We start from the raw sequence: 19,967 nt of genomic DNA, 5'->3' as shown, positions 1-19,967 counted from the left end.
AACAAATATACAGGGTGTCTCACTGTTGGTATAATAAGCTCAAAGGAGGATATAGTTTTGCATACGCTAAGTACGTAAAAAATACTCATAAAAAAGATGAATTCTTAAAACTCAATGTGTACACTGTATACCCATAACAAGCAACCCGCCCAGGTTTGCTACCAACTCGTGACCTATCGTGTTTTCATAGACAAAATGCTCACATTAGCGAAGCGTATACATGCCGGCTGCGCGAAGTTTCAGGAAAAATTTAGCAAAATTTTTTGATGTCATTTTGTTGTTAAAGTATTTTTTACGTGATCAGTATATGCAAAACTACATGTCCCTTCGCGCTTAGTATACCAATAGTGGGACATCCTGTATATAACCAATAGATTTTTTAATAGTAGTAGTTTTGATTTTGTTGCAATCACGTGAGTGGTGCTTGCAGCTTTCTAAGTTTAACATTATATAATATTGTAATACTGTGATTATATTATCTTATATTGAAGTGCTACTATTCTTACAAATGTTTTATTGAAATATAATAGATACAGAGATCTTATTAACCGAGGATTTGATAATGTAAGATATAAAACTTGATTGAACTTGAACAAGACATAAATAGCTCTCTCAGGTTGTTACAGTTATTTCTGGGTGATATAACTTTTTCTATATTAATTCCTAGGTAAACCAGTAAAATCGGCAAATTGCTAGAAGGCCCTAGGGTGAGGATGAAAATAAAAACATTCATGTATTATACCACTACCTTTATTGATTAAAATTAAAATCGTTAATATACAAGTCTAAAGATTATACTTGCAGTAAACATCAGTTTTTTATAAATTATTTATTTGTATTTACAATAAATATAAAATCTAAACTCAGAGATTAAAGCAAAAAATGCATTAAATTATGACTTTACTTGTGTAAATAAAAATAACGATAAAATATAGAGTTCAAAGTTGTAAAAACATATTTATTATTCATTTTAATATACCGAAACGTATGGTTATCCCTTAAACGACGTAAACGAGATATTGTGTGAAAGTGTGCTTTAGTTGTGTTTATTCTATAACGAATAAACTGAAGTCTTCGGAATATTATTTCTGCACCAGGCAGACTAGTCGAATCATGAGCACGCGGCTTTGGCTGCCTTGACAGCTGAAACAAAACAAAATACATTCATCACTACATAGTATAAAACAAAGTCGCTTTCTTTGTCCCTATGTCCCTTTGTATGCTTAAATCTTTAAAACTACGCAACGGATTTTGATACGATTTTTTTTAATAGATAGAGTGATTAAAGAGGAAGGTTTTAGTATATAATTTATTAGGTTTTAGATAAAGCGGGCGAAGCTGCGGGCGGTAAGCTAGTATATTATACAGCACCAAAGTATTTCGAAAAATATATTGTAAATATTTTTGATGCCACCTGTTGTGTACATTGTACACGTATAGCTAGATTGAAGAGGAATATACATATAATACGAATATAGATTTTTTTAAAATTTCCTTTTAGTTTTTAATAGAATAATTTGTCACCCTCTCTCTCCTTCCTGCGTAGTTTCTTTCTCCGTCGGTCGATGGCTGCAAGTTCCGCCTTCACCGAATGGTACGCTTTGCGCAGGTCAGCCATCCGCGACATCAATAGTTTGATACGGGACTGGCAGTCCCATGTCGGATCTGAAAGCAGTACGCAATAGCGGTCTTAGTCAAACAACGATCTAATATTTGTTATTATTTATAATATTAGTTATTAAATTATAAATAGATATACTAGGTGAATTTTTTAACCTTGCCCGGGGACAGTGGGCATCGTATGAAAAATTTCCTCACTTAAAAAAAGGTGACTTTTTCAAGTAGGCGTGTACGCCAAATTAGGAACTATGAGAAATATCGAACATCATGTTTTTTTTTAATACAGGATGAAAATAAATTTGCTTGCTTTCGATTAATTTTTCAAATGTATCTTGGCACGCGCGCGCCAAGCGAGCTCTCCGCAGTACACAGTACACTAACCGAGCTCCACATAGAAGTTGTACTTGAGCGGCGCGTGGTGGTCGTCGGTGTCGCGGCGCGAGCGACGCACCCGCACGCGCGCGCCCAGCGAGCTCTCCGACGCGAGGCGTGACCGGCCGCTGCCTGTGGGACCATTATACGGTTATACCATAGAATACATAATACATAGTAGCTAACGCCTACAGAAGGGGCACTCCACCTCCCGCCAAAAGATACGTCAACACTTACGTCACCCCGCACGACCACGAGTAATATGGCTAGCGCAGCGCTGCGCGGATGATACACAGGGAAGATTACGTTTGACAACATATATGTAATGTTTACGAAAGCAATAATTTATGAAATGTACTAAGTAGATGTGTGACGTGATGAATGTGTCAGTGATATGGGTATCTAAACCTAGTGTTCTAAACGTAGTTTCTAAATATGTACTGTACCGCATGCATAACTCACGAAACGCGGACATGTTGTGTTTTTAACCGACTTCAAAAAAAAAAAGGAGGAGCTTCTCAATTCGGCCGGTATATTTTTTTGTGTATGTACACCGATTACTGCGAGGTTTCTGAACCGATTTACGTGATTCTTTTTTTGTTTGATGCGGAATGGTGTCGAATTGGTCCCATAAAAATTTGATTCGGATGATTTTTATTTTATGAGCATTTTTGTCGTATCTCGATGACTTAATTGAAATCTAGCAAGTAACTTTGATTCACTTCAATTGATATTAATATTTTTTGTGTGAGATTTCAACTGGTGCTTAATAAAAGTGATTACAGTTTCTATGCACAAGGTTATAAGTTATTATAAAGATAAGTAATAAAAAGAATCCACTCACCATGTGGTTTATCAATATCAAGTGCACAAGAGTCAGCAGGCCTACTGTCTTCTTCGTCGTCTTTTCTCTCAGAAGGACTGTCTCTTTCTGATATTCGACGTTCCCTGTACAAAAGTGATATATATTTAGTTTCAAACACTATTTACATCATTGCAATAAATATAACTTTTAATGGAGATTCAATACCAAGATTTCTTTTTTATTCCAATTCTGCATTCAAGCGTTTAGCTAACACACACCAGTAACAATACAACTAACAACATTTTTAGACTTTCAAAAAAATCCTGTCATTTTACCTGACAGATTAGCTAAAAAGAACATATCTAGAAGCTGCAAATCGGATAATAATACATATTACTTATAGCTTTAAAGGACACCTTGATCGTAACTTTCTATGACTATTATAATTTCAAGCAAAAAGGTAAATGTTGACCGGACTATTAATAACTCAGGCCCCGGAATCACAGACACAATAGAAAATCTATTGTGTCGTGGACCGATCGGGCCGTTCGGGGCTCAATGGGTTAAATAGTATCTCACTGGCTTGACTGGACTATAAACCACTATGATAGCTCACCGGTGCGGCGACAGATCGAGGCTGCTGTCGGGCGTGGTGGGCGGCGTGTTGTCGAGCAGCGCGTGGCGGCGCGGCCACGGCTCGTGCTCGCGAGCCTCCCGCGCTTCGCCCTCACGCGCTCGGCCTTCGCCCTCCCGAGCGCGGCCCTCTGCGCTCGCCGAGCGGGGTTCGCGGCCTTCACGTGCCCCAGTTGAGTTGCGACGTTCTTCCGCTGTGGAATTAGTAACTCGTGTAGGACTATTACATTTATGTTCATGTCATGTGTAGCATTCAAACTTAATAAAAATAACATTTTGAAAAAGATTAAAATGTAATGTAATTGGTTGGATTGTTGGAATGCTAATTGGACTATCGATATTTTCGGATAAGTGGAAATTTGGTTCTAATGACAATTTCCAAGAGTGAATTCAATTAGGATTTATTGTTTGAGAACTCAACATACATTTTTACTGTCAACGTTAGCAACATAATTTACTCTTGTTCTGGGACTGTGTAAAGTGTTCATTTTTTTTTAAATAAACACGATTTCGTTTTTATATTACCTAAAGATTTCGAACCATCCATGTGTTAAAGATTTTTGTTAAACACTAACCTTTAGAGCGTTCATGGTGCGGCGGCGCGCACGCGAACGGCAGGACAGCATGCCGCGCCGGCGCCGGCTCTGCGTCCGGCGCCGGCGACCCGGGGATGGTCTCCTCACACAGCAGCAGCGACAGGTTGCTGTCCTCCTCGCCCGCCGCCGCCGCCACGCTCGCCGGGCCCGCTGTACCCGTAGCTACTACTGTAGTGCCCGCTGATCGACTGCCGCCGGCTACTACCACACTTGCACCTGTGTAGCAAACATGAGAATACGTTTATTTCAAATAAAACGGAGCGACTACATACCTGCAAATATTAATTGTATATTGTCACGTAAGTATAGTGCTTAAAGCACACGTTTCACTTTTATTTTAAGATCGTAACAGGCGCGAAGTATCATAGTATAGAAGCCATGTTGTACCTAAAATGAATCAGACGTTATAACATCCTATCTTGTGATTTCATTGCCATAACCGAAACCTGGCAAATAAATAAAAAAACAAATTATGGATAAGGCATAATATTTTAAGTGATGCAGCCATTTGCTGTCAGTTACATGACAAATAATTTACGAATCTTTCCTTGACATTTGTCACATCGCCAATCTATGCAACGGGCTCTATATACCACAAAAACTCACTATGCTTCCTCTCGTTCTTGCACGCGTCCTCCAGCATGAGCAGCGTCTCCCCGGCGCTCCACTCGCCGGGCGACTTGCCGGCGTGCGGCCCGCGCGCGCCGCGCTCCAACCGCCCGCTCGCACCGCTACCGCTACCACTACCCCACTCTTCTACTGACAGCTTGTCTATTATCAACCTGATGGGAAAATGTATAATAAAAATAATAAAATACTTACTTCTATACTAATATTATAAAGAGGAAAGGTTTGTATGTATGTATGTATGGTTTTCACGCATAAACTACTGGACCGATTTTGATGAAATTTGGCACAGATAATCTTTAGACCCTGAGAAAGAACATAGGCTACCTTTTATTGCGAAATACAATCGCCACGGGCGAAGCCGGGGCGGACCGCTAGTCGTTTACAATTTTACAAAATATAATTGTTAAATAATAAAAAACTTGTTGTATTTGGTGCGGTTTTATAATTAGTTATGTAAGAAGTTATCGTACAAGTGCATAATGATTTGAAAAAATGCACAAGTGTATTTTTAAAATCCAATTTTCTATTTTCTATTCAAATTTAATCAGATTATAAACAATTACATATATCTTAAAATAAATTTACCAATTATAGAGATGTTTAATATGAACAAAATAAGCATAAACAAATCATAAATAAAAAAATTTTGCTAAGCATACCTTCTATCAGAGTCATCAGAATCAGTAGACTCGCTCCTGTCTTCGGGCTGATATGGCGGTATTGGTATAGTAGCCGCCGAAACCGATTGGTTTATTTGACTTGAAAGTTTTTGTATGGTGTCACTGAGTACTTTATTATTCTTCCCGGGACCTCCCAAAGGTAAATCTGCTACACTCTTTCGTCGCTCTAATATACTCAAAGGGCTCTGCAATCTTGGCGGCGACGCTTCCTTTGGCTTAACTTTTTTAATGTCAGCAGCTGCATCGCGTTTAGAATCAGTCATATTCGATGGTTCGCCAAATATAGAATCTTTTATTTCTTCTGGACTCAGTCTTTTACTGGATTCAATTTTAGTAGGGGGTTTGAGTAATTCTGCTTTTGGTGTTGGCATTCTAATTTCAGGAGGCACAGGAGATTTTTTCTCTTCCGGTGTCTTAATTTGAATACTATCCTTTTTAGGTGTAATTGGTCGATCTTCTGCCGGGGGTGGCGACATGGAAAGACGTTTGGCACTGTTAATAGCTTTAAGTAATTTTTCAGCTATTTTTGGACCTTCTGATTGTAACAAGAAACCAGGAGGAGGTTCAGGTAAAACATCAATCCTTGCGGGACTGTCGGGTTCTGATTTATCTTCTTCTGTGTCGATAGGGCTGGATGGAGCATCTAATTTAGATAATGCAGGATCAGGGTCTAACTTTTCAATTTTGAGTTTTGATATCTCTTTAGGTTCAGAACTTGGGAGAGGTATGGATAAAAGATCAGTTTGATCGAGTATGGCTTTTTCATTTTTATGGTCGGCTTCTTCTTCTATATCTTCAATAGGAGATGTAACCAAAGTAGTGGGTATTGTCGGTTTGCTTTGCGGGGGTGGTGTGTTGGGAGGCATTGGGATAGATTCTATAGGTGGTAATTCTTTAAGAAGAGTAATAGCATCTTGAACTTCTTTACTCTGCTCTTGTTCTATTATTTCTTCCTTGGCCACTTCCTGACTACTAACTATTTCTAATTGCGGCGTCATAGGGCTTTCTTGTCGGTCTTCTTCTTTAACGATAACTTCGCGTTCATCCTCGGATGATCGTTCGTCGTCAGCAGGACTTTCTGGAGAATCGTCAATTAACTCCCGCAATTTCGTAACTTTGCTTTTCTTCGAATAAGTTTCTTGGTTTTTAGCAGGAGTGAATCCTTCAAAAATAGGCCCAGAGCTTCCTTCACCGGGCAAAGAGTCATCATCTAGAGAAAACAGACCATCTTTGGAATCTTCTTCGGGAGTCTGCCTACCAGCAGCATCGCGAGTCGATCCAAATTCTCTAAACGGTGATAACGAAGGCGATCTAAATGAAGAGGCTCTAGGTCTCAATGCCTCTTCGGATATTTCCTCACTTAGTGATTTAGTTAATGTTGAAGTGTACTTTGTAGGAGATATGTCATCAAATATGCGATGGGTTCTTTTTTTCTTTTCGTCATGCAATTCCAGTTCGAAGGGTTCGGGTTCTTTAAACTCATAAACATCTTCAGCTTGTTTTTCTTCTAGCGGAATGTCCGAACTAGATGTAGAAGGTTGGTTTTCCTCACTTTCTGTTGGTATTGTTTCAGTCTTAATATTTTCTTCAGGTTCTTGTTTGACGGTTTGGAGCCCTTTAAGTTCAGATCTGATTTCATTTAGATCATAGTCCCGTCCTTGGTGCTGATGAGGTGTAGTGTTAATTCGCGGTTTCTTTGCTGGGGAGATGTTCGTTGGCGTTGACACAGTCCTGACAGGCCTTTTTCGTGGCTTGCTTGAACTGCTGCTATCACTTGATTTGGCATCCTTTGTGCGTAATGGAGCTGTTAAAAAAGATGACATTGAATTTAAAACATACAGAATAAAAAAAACAGTTACAACATACAAATATGTATGTATGGAATATAAAAATCAACTTACTTTTCGGATTTGATTTGTCATCTGACTTTTTGGGCGGTCTCTTTACATCCACGTCACTATCTGAATCACTGTCAGTATCTGATCGTACAGAGTTTCCTGAAATGAATAATGTTTATATTCGTGTAACTAGCAACTATAGGAAATTACAGTAATTAATAATTATGAAAATATACGCACCTTCAGGCCTCTTACTTCTAGCTCGCCTGCTTGCACCAGTACTCTACAAATATAAAAAGAATATCATATTTAGGCAAAAAACTTGATTCATGTAGTTAAATAAAATTAAACCCATTCATAGATAACTTAAAACATTGAGCATTTACTTTACTTCATTACATAATATTAACGTGCGTTATCTTCAAGTAAAAAGCAATATCTTTTTTGTTTTTACGTTATAATAGTCCGGGATACATCGCCCATTTTTGCAAGTGATTACTATCAAGCTAATTTTTCGTGAGTAGCTTTATTTTGATGAGATGCCCAATAATTTCATGTACAAAACTCTCGATTGTGGTAGCTACCAGAGGAAACAAGGATAAAATATTTTGATTTGATGGTTCTCAAATATTAATTACTAACTGAATGTTTTTTTTTTGTTCAATCTCAAGATAATTATCTAAATTATTCGAAAAAATATTTGTCCTACAAAATCTATGGTTTGATCAAAGAGTCCCCCTTTCCAATGTGTATCGATAACGAAGTCATCATAAATGATTACTAACCAGCTGATTTTTTTATTTTCACTTATTTAATACTTATATAATTCAACAGACATATTGTCCTACAAATTGCGTAATAAATGTTTGAGAACCGTCAAATCAAAAATTTTTATCCTTGTTACCTCTGTAAGCTACCACAATCGAGAGTTTCGTACATGAAATTATTGGGCATCTCATCAAAATAAAGCTACTCACGAAAAATTAGCTTGATAGTAATTACTTGCAAAAATGGGCGATGTATCCCGGACTATAATATTGTGTTTTATTTGACAAACTATTGAACTATATAAAAACACCAACCTTCTTATTGCGAGCGTCATGTTGCGTTACATTGAGGGCGATACGCTGCGGCTTGATCCACTCGTCATATCGCGTGTTCCAGCCCGTGTAGTGCACGCGCAACATTCCTTCAGCGGATATCTCTATTACTTTTGCTTCATAGGTAACCTTCAAAAATGTATAAATATTATATTTTTCACTGTTGGTTTTTCTATGAATAAACTGTTTAATAACAATAAACAGAGCGTGTGTACTGAGCACACGTGTCAGAAGTGAAACTTCTTTGGCAAGATTCAAAGATATCAAAATCGTCGCCTTATTCCATGACGTGACGGTATTGCCATGACCCGACCTTGCAATTTTACTCTCAACGCGCCTAAAGAAGTTTCACTTAAAAAAATGGCGGCAAATCTATTATTATCTGTCTTTTTATTGTTTTAGTATGATAATGACACAAAATATTTTTTGATTGGTTCGCGTTCGTGTTAAACGCAACGCAAAGCATAACTCATGTGAAAGTAATTGGTAAATATCAATGCAACAAAGTAAATAAAAAACTCACTTTAGATTCTGATTGTGTTGGACCATAGTACACTTTGAGTTTATCTCCAACTTGTGCTTTCACATTTGAATTTCCTATACGGGCTGGTTCACCAGTAGATGGCCTGCAAAAATAAAAATAACGTTCATACATATTGCAAATATTTCATTAAATTTTTACAATCTTTAAGGCTGCAGTCTAGCAAAATTGCGTTTTCAACAAGTTAGTTGACAATTTTTTCCCGGCTAATGAAATGATAAACTGAATTTTTTTTTCTTGTTTATCAATTAGTGTTATATACGCAATGCGCGTGAATTTTTTCACATTTGTAAAGTTACTTTATGTTACCTTAATCAGGCCTTCAAGATAAGTCTCTTTCCACCAAAGACATTTCGAGCTAAGTTTGTGCACTCACTACGTTGCAACCGATTACAATTTACACAATCTGATCAGCACATTATTATCCTTATATAGTCGTTATTAAAAACTGCTGAATACAATTGCCGAAAAACTTATGATTTTCCTAATTAGAACGTTATAAATTCATTAAATTTCCCATTTTTTGCCTTACAAAATCTATTGATAAATACTGCTAAAAGTTATTGTTTCCATTAATTTATTCGAGTTGGTTGAAGACCAATGAGTATTAATCCTTTAAAAAATTTTTTTTTTGAATTTTGATAATTCTTTAAATATTAAAAAAATATTTAAAATAATTAGGAAAAATCATAGCGAATTTCTTTAGTCGCGCTCCTTGGGCCGGAGCGTTCTGACGTGTGCTCTACGCTCGATTTTCCTTCATACCGAAGTGAAAGTTGCTCTACTTCATTAAATTTAATATTTTTGTTAATCGATTATTTTTATCTTAGTTTTGTGCAAATATTCGTATTTTTAAACATTTGATTTCGATATGGAAAATAAACGAAAAAAATATGCGTGTAACTATGTACTTACTAGAAAAAAAATTATCTTCGAACATAAAGTTAATGAAACCAAATACATTACAAAGGTGATTGGCAACAATTTCTTTATTTTACGGGGTTTCAGTAAAGGGATGAATGTTTCTTTTAAACTAAAGTAAGCTCATAAATTTTCTTATAATACAGGGTGTACCAAAAAGTAGTGATGAACGGAAGCTGAGAGGTAGAGGACCTAAAGGGCTATCCGAATCACCCCCATGTATGTTATGCGATTTTTCGTATTTTCGGAGTTATGACGTTTTTTTCCATTTATTCACCTATCGCCGAGTACGATGATATTTTCACTCATGCTGACGTCAATGATTGCGGAAGATGCTTGATTTTTTTTGTGTGCTAAGCTGAAAGATAGGCCAATTCAGTATGGTAACATTTACTATCGTTAGATCTTTGAATGGAATAAAAAAAGAATTAAATGGCAAGAAAGATAAAATTACCCAGTATGTTCACCACTTCAAGGGCCCGTAAAAAAATAAAATCACATAAAAAAGGTTTTCCGTTTGACTTTTAAAAACTTGCTCTATCTATCAGATAGCTACCCTGAAAATTTCATTTAATTATTCAGAAGGCTTCAATCGAAAAATTTAAATCTAAATGTGGTAAGTGCAAAAATTGAATTAACTTGATGATCATTAAAACCAATAAATAGGTGTTTAATTACCAGAAATTTTTAAAATAACCCCGCTGTTGCTCAATGCAAGTGCGACATCACCGTAAAAAGTTGTCTTTTGAATGTCTGAATGCCCTTTTATCATTTTTAATGGTTTCTTCTGCTACTATGAATTTCCGGGTTATTTCGTCCAAATTGTGGCAGTCTCTCGTCTTTGTAGTATCCCCAAGGAAAAAAATCAATAGGGTTTATGTCCGGGGACCGTGCAGGCCAGGCTAAAGGGCAAAGATACCCTGAAAGATGGATTGGTCGTTGCAGCCTGCGCATGCGCCGGTGATGCCTGCCTTAAAGCCTGGCCTCCACGGTCCCTCGACCTAAACCCCATTGATTTGTTTCAATGAGAATACTAAAAAGACCTCGGCTACTTGAGAAAATGTCACAATTTGGACGAAATAACCCGGAAATTCATAGTAGCAGAAGAAACCATTAAAAATGATAAAAGGGCATTCAGACATTTAAAAGACAACTTTTTACGGTGATGTCGCACTTGCATTGAGCAACAGCGGGGTTATTTTAAAAATTTCTGGTAATTAAACACCTATTTATTGGTTTTAATGATCATCAAGTTAATTCAATTTTTGCACTTACCACATTTAGATTTAAATTTTTCGATTGAAGCCTTCTGAATAATTAAATGAAATTTTCGGGGTAGCTATCTGATAGATAGAGCAAGTTTTTAAAAGTCAAACGGAAAACTTTTTTTATGTGATTTTATTTTTTTACGGGCCCTTGAAGTGGTGAACATACTGGGTAATTTTATCTTTCTTGCCATTTAATTCTTTTTTTTATTCCATTCAAAGATCTAACGATAGTAAATGTTACCATACTGAATTGGCCTATCTTTCAGCTTAGCACACAAAAAAAATCAAGCATCTTCCGCAATCATTGACGTCAGCATGAGTGAAAATATCATCGTACTCGGCGATAGGTGAAAAATTGAAAAAAACGTCATAACTCCGAAAATACGAAAAATCGCATAACATACATGGGGGTGATTCGGATAGCCCTTTAGGTCCTCTACCTCTCAGCTTCCGTTCATCACTACTTTTTGGTACACCCTGTATACTTATATTTTTTTTGAAGTTCCAAAAATGTTTATTTTTCGTTTGAGAAATACGAAATATATTTAATTATATTGAGAACTTGAACTTGGGACATACGGGGAAAATGATTTGTTTACTCCAAAATTCCAAATATGTCGAGGTGTTTTTTTTTTCTTCTAGTCATTTTAAACGTAGCGGCATGTTGTTTGATTATTAATTTTGTAACTTAAATACAGGATGTTGGTTTTATATTTTGATCTTACAGACGCGCTGACAAATTTAGTCCACCATTTCTAGTTTAGTCCACCAACTCTAAGTACCAATATTAAAACGAATGGATTATCATCACATCATAAAACTCAGATGTAATGGAAGATCGCAATAACATAGAAAATTCAATGGGTGTTGAACTAAACAAACACAAGTAACAAGTAAAAAGAGCAACTATGGAGTTTCTTGCCGATTCTTCTCCGTAGATACTGCTTTCCGAATCGGTGGTAAATGTTAAAAATATGTACCTAATGACGTTTCAAAAGTGCTTCTAGAAGAAGTCTAATTGAATAAATAAATGTTTGAGTTTGAGTTTTGAGTTTAACAGAGACGCGAAGAATAAAAAAAGAGGACGAAAACGATAATTCGTTGATGCTTTCCCTTTTCGACGTATTGTTAGGGTACATCACCAATCTGCAAAAAACAAAACTGATGATTCCCAATTGCTGATTAAAAATGAAAAACAAATAATCGACAACAGTGGTGAAAATTTGCTGATCACAATGAAACATCCTTCAGTGGTAGCAGATTTACTCATTTAAAATGTATCGGTGAACAGCGTAAAGGAGAGGAGGACAGGAAAACATTATGAATGTGGATGGTGGATTGTATACAGGGTGTAATCGATAAGTATGTGCAGGCGACTATGACGTTATTATTGCAGGTATCAAAAAACTTAAAACTGATATCGAAATTACTTTACCTAATGAGCAAAATGACAATAATAGCTTTATAAAAGTATAACGAGAAAAATTTACTTTATACACTCCCATATCAAGAAGGGAAAATGGGACTAGTAGAAGTTAAATGTCTAATTCCGGCAAAAGAGATGAATGCGGAAGATGCGGTTAAAAATAAAAAATTTAATATTTGAAATACAATGCAAAAAAATAACACTTTTGTCATAGATAAGAATCATGACTATTTTTTCCAAATTCAGGGACAACTAAACGTTGCAGAAGCAGAAGTCTGCTTATTTGCTGTTTGGACTGGAGTGAATCATTCGTTAAAAATAGAATATATAAGTTTAGGCAAAAAAAATAAAATGATGGACCATTATCAAGATTTTACATAAATTGCCTACTGTCAGAATTGATTGATTCGAGACTTCAGCATTCCATGCCCATCAAGGACCCATCCTATGTCATTCAAGCGATTGAAAAAAGAAAAGAAAAATCCAGTGCAACCGATAAAGCATCAGAATGCTAGCAAAATATTTATTAGGTTTATCCATATAAATATATATATTATACATAATATAATAAATCCGTAGAAGGGTCAATTCTGTACTTTGAAAATATGTATTTAAAAAATAAATAGCAGTGTTACTGGATCGATACCAAACACAAATATGTGATTAAAAAAATTTTTGTCTGTCTGTCTGTCTGTATGTGAAGGCATCACGTGAAAACTAATGGTTCGATTTCAATGAAACTTGGTATAATTATACCTTATTATCCTGGGCATAAAATGGAATACTTTTTATCCTGGAAAAATACGAAGAAAAAAAATAAATCTTAATTTTTCAGTTTTATCCATAGACGTTGTTCTGTAGAACCGCGAACACACGTTGCGTTACCCGCAGTGGATTCAGCGATGTAACCTGTAGCGCCAAAAGTCGGATTTGGCTTGAACCGTTTGCGGCACACGCGGGCCGCACGACACCACGCCTCCTCGACTCCTATATAAGGACGGCGTTCCGCGCGATGCATATATGTAATTTATGAATTTTGATGCGAGCGGACGTGTTAACATTACATTTTTTTTTTATTATATACAAAATTTGTTTATCCGTTTTATTAGTTAAACTGAACAACTTTCACTAAGAAACTTAGGTCGAAAAAAATGTATAGAGTTATGCATTTGAAGATATCAATAGAACGTATTCGCAAATTTTGTGTACTGATAAAAAAAATCACCTGGTGTAATTTTCACGAAAATTGTTTCAAATTGTCATGTCTGGTACTTATAACGAATATTAAATTATGCATACGAATGATTTAATTTTTAAAAATTAAGTGGAGCAACTTTCCCATAGTACATTTGTATTATTTACATATAGGATGACAGGATGCATTTGTTTGCACTACTAGACCAAGCCCTTAAGCGTTAGATAATAATAGCGACTATTCTTACTCTGTAGTTTTTCGTTTACGCGGTCGCTTGCTGCTGTTAGACGCTATAGTGTTACCGCTGCTGGCGGAATTTGCGCTTTGACTTCGTCGACTTTGCATTTTCTTGGTTAGACCACATCTGAACATAGAAAGACATTATTCAATAACATATAAATTAAAAATATGTATAAATATGTATTGAAGTTTCAAAAGTGCTTCTCGAAGAAGTCTAATTGAATAAATAAATGTTTGAGTTTGAGTTTAACAATTTTGTTATGGACGTAAGTATAAATTTTTACTTCTAATACTAAAAGTAAACTATAAAACCCGTGTGATCTTTCATTTTGATACTACAATCTTTTTTAAAGTAAAGTTAACTAACAATAACGACAGTTGGGTAATACATTTATAATTACAAATAATTAAAGTTATCAAATATTTTCTAAGTACGTACCTAGAAGCTCTTCCCGAACTATCACTATCAGTTGACACATGTGGGCGTCGGGATGCGCGAGATGCACTACCACTCCCACTTTCACTCACTATAAAAAGTAATCAACTATTATAGACAGTCAGATGTTTATTGGTAGAATAAAAATCTTTACTAATATTATAAAGCTGAAGAGTCAATTTGTTTGAACGCGCTAATCTCAGGAACTACTGGTCCGATTTGAAAAATTCTTGTGTTAGACTGCCCATTTATCGAGGAAGGCTATAGGCTATATATCATCAAGCTAAGACCAACAGAAGCGGAGCAACGCGGGTGAATCCACGGGGCGCAGCTAGTACTAATTTGTAATTATAATTTTGGTAGTACATACGTTTGGATGAGAGGGGCCGTCGTTTCGGTGTTCTCTTCTCATGCGACTCACTCTTGATTGGCGGTAGACTTCTAGTCTTTGATTGCGATCTAGACTTTATTGGCGCTTTTTCTTCACTCGTTGTTGAACTCTTATCTTTATCTTTGTCCTTGTCTTTATCTTTTTCTTTCTCCTTCTCCTTCTCTTTGTCTTTTTCTTTTTCCTTTTCCTTTTCCTTTTCTTTCTCGGGTCTGTGGAGAATAGTATGTTATAAAAATGTATTCATAATTATTAAACATATTTTTATACATTTATTAAAATCCGACTCATATTACATTACTCAGATTTAATTAAAATTGTATACACATATGAAAGATTAGTGATATTACAATAAATTCATCAGTTTAAGCGTGTCTAAGTTTTTTTTATCTGCATATGTTAATTTTTATTAAAAATAAATATATTTATTTGGATTTGGTTTACTCACAATTTGGGAGTGGTACAGGTTGGCACTAGAGGCTGATTGTCCGCGCTGTCTTCTTCATCGCTAGCGCGGGGAGCTTTCTCTTTTGGTTTATCGACCTTTTCATCCTTTTCGCTCTTGTCAGTTTCACTTTTATCAGAATCTTTGTCTTTTGCACGCTAAAAATATTAAACAGTAGTAAGAATAACGTTACATTTCCTCATAAACCACGCATAAGGCAGATGAATATAAATTAAAATTATGGTCGTAAGTGTTCAGATGTGATTTGCTGTTTAATAACTCAGGCCCCGGAATCACAGACACAATAGAAAATCTATTGTGTCGTGGACCGATCGGGCCGCTTGGGGCTCAATGGGTTAAAGTAACAGTTACATGACAAGTTTCACATGATTATTATTCTGGTGGTCATGTGTGTATGAAGTGTGGCGTCGGTGCTATCACGGCGCGGGGTTGTATGTTCAACCAATTTCATAGCGTCGTGCACAGCTATGGGTAAAAAATGTTCTGACGTGTACTACATAAACTCAAAACTCAAACATTTATTTCTTTAAATAGACTTCTATTAGAAGAGATTTCGAATCGTCATTACATATTTTCTTTTTAACATTTACCACCGATTCGGAAAGCAGGAAAAGAACCGGCAAGAAACTCCATAGTACATACGTGTGAAGTCCCGTGTCCCCTAGTGGGGTACGGGGCAAATGCATTATACATCTGTTTCACTGATCGATTTTCTTTAGGGACAAGTAGGTGATCAGCCTTCTATGTCCTGCCAGACCGAGACATTTTTTTTCTTTGTCTCCACCAGGAATCGAACCCAGGACCCCTCGGTGCTACGCTCATGCGTCAACCACTGTACCAAGGAGGCGGTCAGTACATACGTGTACTTATAGCCTTATAGGGTGTTACTCACGGGCGGCGCGGTGTTAACTGGCGCTGTGGGGGTGGCGGGCGGCGTGGCGGGCGCGGGCGGCAGCTTGTCGCGGTCGCGGATGAGGCTGCGGCCGGCGGGCGGCGTGCGGGCCCCGCGCGGGTGCGCGACCAGCGTCACGCCCAGCTTGCGGTAGAAGTCCTCGAAGCTGTGCAGGAACCTAAGGCGAATAGAACAATATTAACCCATTGAGCCCCGAACGGCCAGATCCGACCGCGACACAATAGATTTTCTATTGTGTCTGTGATTCTGGGGCCTGATGGATTAAGGAAGATTGAAGCAAATAAGTTTTAAATAAATATGTTGTACGCAAATGATGTTCGATGTTACTAATAGAGAGGAACTGGCTTTAATTGGTTTGCAGTGAATATGAACAGCCTTTACCATAAACTGACATCTTATTTTTCACGTTCTAAAATGCAGGATGAAGTTGAGCATGTCATGAATAGTTTGAAAAGTAAAAGAACTGCAATTTACTTACTTTTTATATGCTTGCTTGCAGAGATTAGTTATACTTGTGGTAACAGGGTGGAATCCCATTTTATCAGCAATTGTTTTCCATTGATTTTGATTTGTTACTCTATTATAGCCTCCAAGTTTTTGTACAACCTATAAAATAATTTTTTATTATTGTATCGTTTGGAAGTGACATAATTTAGTAATTAATAATTATAATAAAATCAACATACTCTAAATAATCTATAAAGATCAATGTCTTTATTTGCGATAGTTGGGTTTCGATTGAGTGGAGTTCCGCGATCATCCATGAACTTGTATAGTTGCGCCACAAAATGGTCCTTTTCTTCACGAGGCTCATCATCAGAACTCTATAAGAAAATTAATGTACAGGGTTATTTGATATTTCAGGTTATATATATTTTTTAATTTAAAATTTTGCAATCTATTACATAATTACGAAAATATTAGAAAATGTATAATTTGGATTACATAATATCCTTTACTATAAAGAACAACAAATAAAAAATATATGTACATGTACTATATAACTTTGTATACTTTTATAATAAATAAAAAAAAAACTTATGAATTATAAGTATACATACATCATCCGAAGTGTTTCTAGGTTCATTAAACAATGAATCCCTGTCCCAGTGTGGTGGAAGTACCCCATTATTAAGATACTGTAAAGCAGCTTCTACACCACACCATTCTAATGGAGCACTGCCTTTGCGGAATTCCCTTGCCTCTTTCTTAGGCACTGTATAGCTGTAAGGTTTATGATATTATTATCAGAATACCATGTTAAAAACTCAAAGTTAAAAAGTTTTGTATTATGTAATAAAACATTGTATTTATGAAACATATAGGTACAACAACATTATATTATTTGATTTGATTGAAAAAATATATATGTACTTAAGGCTATTAGTATTTAAAGAATTTTCAATTTATTGCAACCACTTTTATAGCAGTCTACTGCTACTGCTACAAAAGAAATGTTATTCCAATTTTATGTATAAAGGAATACTCACTATCTCCCATCTTTAAACGAGCGCACCAGATAGTCCTCTTTGACCTTGATTTGTGCCGTGGGTGCTACAACAAGAGCAGGGAAGGCGGGTTGGTGGGGACGCCGGCGCTCCGCCCCACTAGCGGCTTCGACAAGCACCACGCGACCGACATGCGGCTCGCGTTCGGCGCTGTCTGCTTTCACACGACGAGTCGGGCCTTCGCCCTCACTCTCCTCTGACCTATTTAATTTATTTTGTTGAAGATCATTTTGAAATAATAGTGTTATGATGAAGTAAATTTAACAATACATTATGCTTATATTTTTAAATTTGTTCAATAATAAATTGAATTGTAATTATAATCTACTAGCGGTCAGCCCCGGCTTCGCCCCTGGTACATATTTTGCAATAAAAGGTAGCCTATGTTCTTTCTCAGGGTCTAAAGATTATCTGTGCCAAATTTCATCAAAATCGGTCCAGTAGTTTATGCGTGAAAACCATACATACATACAAACCTTTCCTCTTTATAATATTATTAGTAATTAGTATATGAGTATAGATTAATTATTTTTTTTTTTTAACTTCCATGAAACTAATATTCCCATTACAGTATAGCAACTTTACTTAGCACCCTACTTTACCCATTATACTAATCAAGATAAAAATTAATTAAGAAATGAATACTCACTGAGCTCTTCCACGTCTTCCTCTCCTGCCAGCTATCACAGGAGTAGAAAAATGTTCTGGATGTGTAAGTGGCAGCTGATCCAGTGTCTCACTTTCATTGAAGTGCCTCCCACTTTTGAGGCACAAAGCTGATCTACGCAATGTTGTTATATCACCGTCATCAAAAACTGGAAGTAACACAAGTAACTGTTATTTGCTATGTTGTTGTACCTATATGCCACCTAAATATCTAGTATACTAGTCTATCTGGCTATCTAGCTCTAAAGTTAGTTTAAATATTTGATTGAATAAATGAATTTGATTACAGAAAATTCATATGTATCAACAGTAATTAGTCTTAAAAATAGTTGTAATAAGTAGTTTATGAACATACCAACAGTATACTGGCTACAGTCTTGTATCTTAGTAATGACTGCTTCAATGGGATCTTTCTTTGGATCCTGCTTTATCTCCACTGTGCTACCAACCCTTAAGGTTCCTTTAATAACATCATCATTCACTGTTGTTATTCCTCCAGCTTTAAGAGTTACCTGTGTAATAAAAATGGATGTGAACATGATTATTAAAATTAAGAATATTGTTTTAATATTTGAAGTATTTGGTACATAATGGCCCAGCACAAATGAATTTGATAGATACATATTACATACTATAACTTATACAAAGAAATAAACAAGATTTTGTTGTTATGTCTATAGAAATATAAATATTTTGTTGTATTCAAGGAATATACAATATTATAACATATTTTTTACTATTTCTAGTAGAATGCTAGTATCGAAATTTTTCCAAATATTTTAACAAATTACCCTTACCTTGCATTTTATGTTGCGCACTACCTTCTTAACTTTTGCCTCACAAAAAGCACCTTTATACTTTGCACTAACATCAGTTCCCACAGGTAGGTATGGAGGATCATCACCCTGCTAAATTAAAAGATATCGATCAATATTGATATTAATTACATAGCTGATGTAGTTTTTGTCAACAGAAGAAAATATAATACTTACCATTTTGTTGTTTATTGATATATCTTTAGTTAGGAAAATAGTAACATACGTTTAACTTTATCGTCTTGAATTAAATAGCTACATTTAGCGGAAACTTATTAAAATTTAATTTACAGTGATAATGGTATTAATATTGTTGTTAAAACTTATTTAAAAAATGTAAAATTATAGGGAACGCACACAGCGAAGATTGATTGCGCGGCAACAAAGGTCTTCCATGGATAAAAGATTATACAGTGTTAAATCATTAAACTAAATTAATTCACTACCATCACGATTACGAATCTTAAAATTAGTTTTTTGAAATCGTTTCTACTAGCTGCAAAAACTAGGTTCAATGTTTTGCATTGCAGGAACAAACACCATTTTCGTCAAATTGACAATCTTTTATCTTTATAGTACTGATAGTACTCTTTTTGACATATTGGATTATTAGTGTGCATGCGTCACAATACGCATAGATTTTTTTTTACGGGCAAGCAATAAAAGTTGCGACTTGCGGGTTATAATACGAAAATATTTTTTTTTAATCAAAAATGACAGAGAAAATATTCTGCTTTCTTCCTAGCCTTATCCCGTATCTTACGGGGTCGGCTGCCTAGAAAGGAAAATATTTTCTCTGTCATTTTTGATTAAAAAAAAATATTTTCGTTTCTGACAGTCAGGTAAGCCAACATAACGGCAGGGGAACTCTTTCGTGAAACGCACTTTATTATTTTTGTATTTCCCTGTG

The 19,967-nt window shown here is 35.8% G+C and overlaps 1 protein-coding gene across 1 annotated transcript; it reads right to left on the bottom strand.

Annotated features, from left to right (window-relative positions):
* Positions 1–734: 734 nt before the first annotated feature.
* Positions 735–19,614, bottom strand: LOC149900681 (uncharacterized). Its single transcript, XM_090112796.1, has 25 exons — positions 19,235–19,614; positions 19,040–19,150; positions 18,598–18,754; positions 18,226–18,391; positions 17,559–17,777; positions 17,130–17,292; positions 16,755–16,892; positions 16,547–16,674; positions 16,048–16,225; positions 15,138–15,292; positions 14,672–14,901; positions 14,305–14,392; positions 13,873–13,989; positions 8,798–8,900; positions 8,257–8,403; positions 7,415–7,457; positions 7,238–7,333; positions 5,316–7,140; positions 4,633–4,808; positions 4,006–4,242; positions 3,414–3,624; positions 2,837–2,940; positions 2,002–2,124; positions 1,525–1,665; positions 735–1,143 (listed from the first exon to the last, which is right to left on the bottom strand). The coding sequence occupies exons 1-25, from the start codon at positions 19,235–19,237 to the stop codon at positions 1,112–1,114; spliced, it is 5,091 nt and encodes a 1,696-aa protein (XP_089968922.1). The 5' UTR covers positions 19,238–19,614; the 3' UTR covers positions 735–1,111.
* Positions 19,615–19,967: the final 353 nt, after the last annotated feature.

The sequence above is a fragment of the Colias eurytheme genome, chromosome 18 (genome assembly GCF_061535395.1).
Source record: "Colias eurytheme isolate Ceu_HAF_F1 chromosome 18, ilColEury1 Martin Lab GWU primary, whole genome shotgun sequence".
Lineage (NCBI taxonomy): Eukaryota > Metazoa > Arthropoda > Insecta > Lepidoptera > Pieridae > Colias > Colias eurytheme.
This window is presented reverse-complemented; position numbering and strand designations above follow the sequence as displayed.

What these genes read in the sequence shown, in the direction of transcription:
- LOC149900681 (XM_090112796.1), bottom strand. An exon ending in CTAGAAACACTTCGGATGAT is followed by an intron (nt 16,893 to 17,129) that starts GTATGTATACTT and finishes ATTTTCTTATAG; the next exon opens with AGTTCTGATGATGAGCCTCG. An exon ending in CAACTTCTATGTGGAGCTCG is followed by an intron (nt 1,666 to 2,001) that starts GTTAGTGTACTG and finishes TACTGCTTTCAG; the next exon opens with ATCCGACATGGGACTGCCAG.